The sequence below is a fragment of the Carex rostrata genome, chromosome 27, assembly GCF_964058835.1.
Source record: "Carex rostrata chromosome 27, lpCarRost1.2, whole genome shotgun sequence".
NCBI lineage: Eukaryota > Viridiplantae > Streptophyta > Magnoliopsida > Poales > Cyperaceae > Carex > Carex rostrata.
Window position 1 is genome coordinate 2167527 of NC_135944.1, and position 2868 is coordinate 2170394.

The 2868-nt window shown below is 33.9% G+C and overlaps 1 protein-coding gene across 1 annotated transcript; it reads left to right on the plus strand.

Moving 5' to 3' along the window:
* The first annotated feature begins 909 nt into the window (after nucleotides 1-909).
* LOC144544867 (non-specific lipid transfer protein GPI-anchored 5-like) lies at nucleotides 910-2345 on the plus strand. Its single transcript, XM_078293402.1, has 3 exons — nucleotides 910-1294; nucleotides 1740-1838; nucleotides 2082-2345. Exons 1-3 carry the CDS (start codon nucleotides 967-969, stop codon nucleotides 2183-2185), a joined length of 531 nt encoding a protein of 176 aa, XP_078149528.1. The 5' UTR covers nucleotides 910-966; the 3' UTR covers nucleotides 2186-2345.
* Nucleotides 2346-2868: the final 523 nt, after the last annotated feature.

Sequence of the window (2868 nt, forward strand, 5' to 3'; positions counted from 1 at the left end):
AATAATATTAAAATAATTTTAGTTCTAGACGGATTACATAGGTATTTCAATTTGGTAGAAAGAATCGAAAGAAATTTCGGTCCTTCTAAAAGAACCGAATTTTTTTTTCCGTTACTTTTAAGGCATAGTCACAATGGTGAATTATTTATGAATTATTTGTTTTTTTGTAATGGTGAACCGAACGTCGAATTATTTATGAATTATTTGTTTATTTATGAACGAACTTTGACCGAATTATTCGTGATACAAACTTTTACTTTTATTTATTTTTTATTTTTTGCTTGCTCTCTTGTGGGACTAAGATCTCCGATGCAGATAATTCCGAATCATTTTTCTAAATTATATCCGAATTATTTTCAAGTCACAAACTTTTGATCCCATCAAACTGAACCTGAATAATTCATTCATAATGTCTCAACGCCACATGCCGCACCAATATGTACACAAAAGTTCGGTCCCTAAAGGGACCCAAAAAAATAATTTGAATCCTTTAGAAAGAAGAGTAGGGAAGATGGTTCGAAGAAAGAGTGCAAGAGAAAAAAAATATTGGGTACTGGTGCAGATCTATTGTGGTCTAGGGAGAAATACAAGTGTGTGATGAGTGATTCCTAAAGGGATCGGAAAAAAAAAATTGAGATGAAATTTTTTTCAATTCTTTCTACCAAATAAAAATAGCCATATAATCCGTCTAGAACTCTATATTAATTTTAATTATTTCTATTAATAAAAAATTCTGCTTTATTAGAACTCCAATCAAACAAACATATATATCCTATTCAAACTTTTGCTAATTATTTAACTTGGAGCCGTTAGTACAGGTAAGAAATAGGTAAACCAAATACCAAACCCTCTCAAAAGCCCCTTTATAAACACACTTTTCCTCTCTCTCTCTATCACACACTCACACTCACACTCACAGTCAATAAGTAATATCTCTTCAATCCACTCCAAAAAAGATCTAAACAAATGGCAAAAAGAATGCTTGTATCGATCGGCGTAACCATGACTATCATGGCGATGCTCTTGTCGCATGTATCGGCACAGTCGACATCGGGATGCATGACAACAATTGTTAGTCTCTCTTCATGCTTGAATTATATCACCGGCAACTCCTCGACGCCCTCCTCCTCTTGTTGCTCAACTCTCTCGAGCGTTGTCAAGAACGAGCCTCAATGCCTCTGTGTGCTCCTCAACGGAGGCGCATCATCGCTTGGCGTGGCAATTAACACGACAAAGGCAATGGAGCTACCTCCTGCTTGCAAGGTCCAGACCCCACCTGTCAGCCTATGCAAAAGTGAGTCTCTTGACCATCAATAATAATTTATTTAATTTTTAGTGAGGCTATGGTACTATGCATACCACATATTGGTTTGTATTATAGATTAATATCTCAATTTTTAAAGTCCTAGCAATTGATCTAAATCGTCCAACATGATCTCCATATGAAAATGTACCTGTAAATCAAAAAAAAAATTTTGAAATTTGTTTATTATTATTTTTAATAGGTAGAAAATCACTTGACTTGAAGATTATAGGCCATTCAAAAGTAATAATTTTCTATCTATTTGAAAAATAGTAAAAAATTTCTAAACAAATATAAAATTTACTTTGGAAGTACATTTTTGTATGTGAATTGTTCAGATTGACTAAGTCTTAGTTTTTTTGTGGGGTTGTAGAATGATGTTAATTTTGGTTTGAATGTAATGAAATTAAAAAAAAATTGTTGTGTGAATTTACAGCTCTAGGAGCACCTGCTGCGGCACCTAGTGCATCGACTTCACCAACCGGAACCACTCCCTCGACGTCTTCTACACCATCAGTACCAAGTTCAACAACCGGTACGTGACATACAATATTAATATCTAAATTGTTTTCCTATAATTTGTATTCTTGTTTTGAGCTAGCCTAGTAACCTAGTGGTTTAATGGATTATAGAGTGGTATATATTACCTAGTCAACCCTTGGATCCTTTTGATCTTGCTAATATTGGTACCGGTACCAATCATCTGTACCAATATGAACAGAACATGGTTAAAATTTTTACAAACAAAATTAATAAGACCAAATTTTATTTCTGACAGCTGGATCCAAAACCACCGGCGAGTCGTCAGATGCGATGTCAAACAAATCAGCTGTGATATCCATTTTCTTCCTCGCCGTGTCGGCATTGGCTTCAATGATATAAGTAAAAATAGCATGGATTGGGTTGTGTCTGTGAGAATTTGAAGATTTGTTGTATTCTTTGGCAAATTTCATTGCATATTTAATTTCTTTTGGTGGATGTATATATGTTGTTCATGTACACATGTATGTTATTGTGTGATTCTATTCTTGTATATACACAAGTTGTGGCGTAGCTAGGATTTGAGTCAGGGGTGGGCAGAAATCGGGTTCGAATATTTTTTTTAAACGGGTTCGGATTCGAATCGCCTTCATAATTCTCTTTCCGCCTTCGTCCGCCTACCAAATTGCATTCTACCTATCGAATCGGTTATAAAATTGCATGTGCATTGCCGAATTGAACAAAGATTTAAAAATACATTTCTTTCCTAATTAGATTAAACGACTCACAAATCATCTTTGAAATCTAAACTGACAATCGGTACTCCGAATTGAAACACAACACAGGAAATATCATTTACAAACCTACAGAAAATAGTTACATTTCTTTACTGTTCTAATTAGAGAATGGAAGTTGCTCATTTGAGAAAAAAATTGTCCAAAAATTATTCTTTCATAAATTCCAAAATTGATACCAAATATTTATTGACTGTTAATTTGTATATATAGAACAAGGTTTATGTAATTGTTTAAAAGAAATTGGTTTAGTTAGTTAGTTAATGGGCTGAGATTGGATATCCAAATAGG

Coding starts and splice junctions, on each gene's coding strand:
- LOC144544867 (XM_078293402.1), top strand. CDS start 967: ATGGCAAAAAGAATGCTTGTATCGATCGGCGTAACCATGACTATCATG. Junction 1,295..1,739: donor ACCTGTCAGCCTATGCAAAA/GTGAGTCTCTTG, acceptor GTGAATTTACAG/CTCTAGGAGCACCTGCTGCG. Junction 1,839..2,081: donor AGTACCAAGTTCAACAACCG/GTACGTGACATA, acceptor TATTTCTGACAG/CTGGATCCAAAACCACCGGC.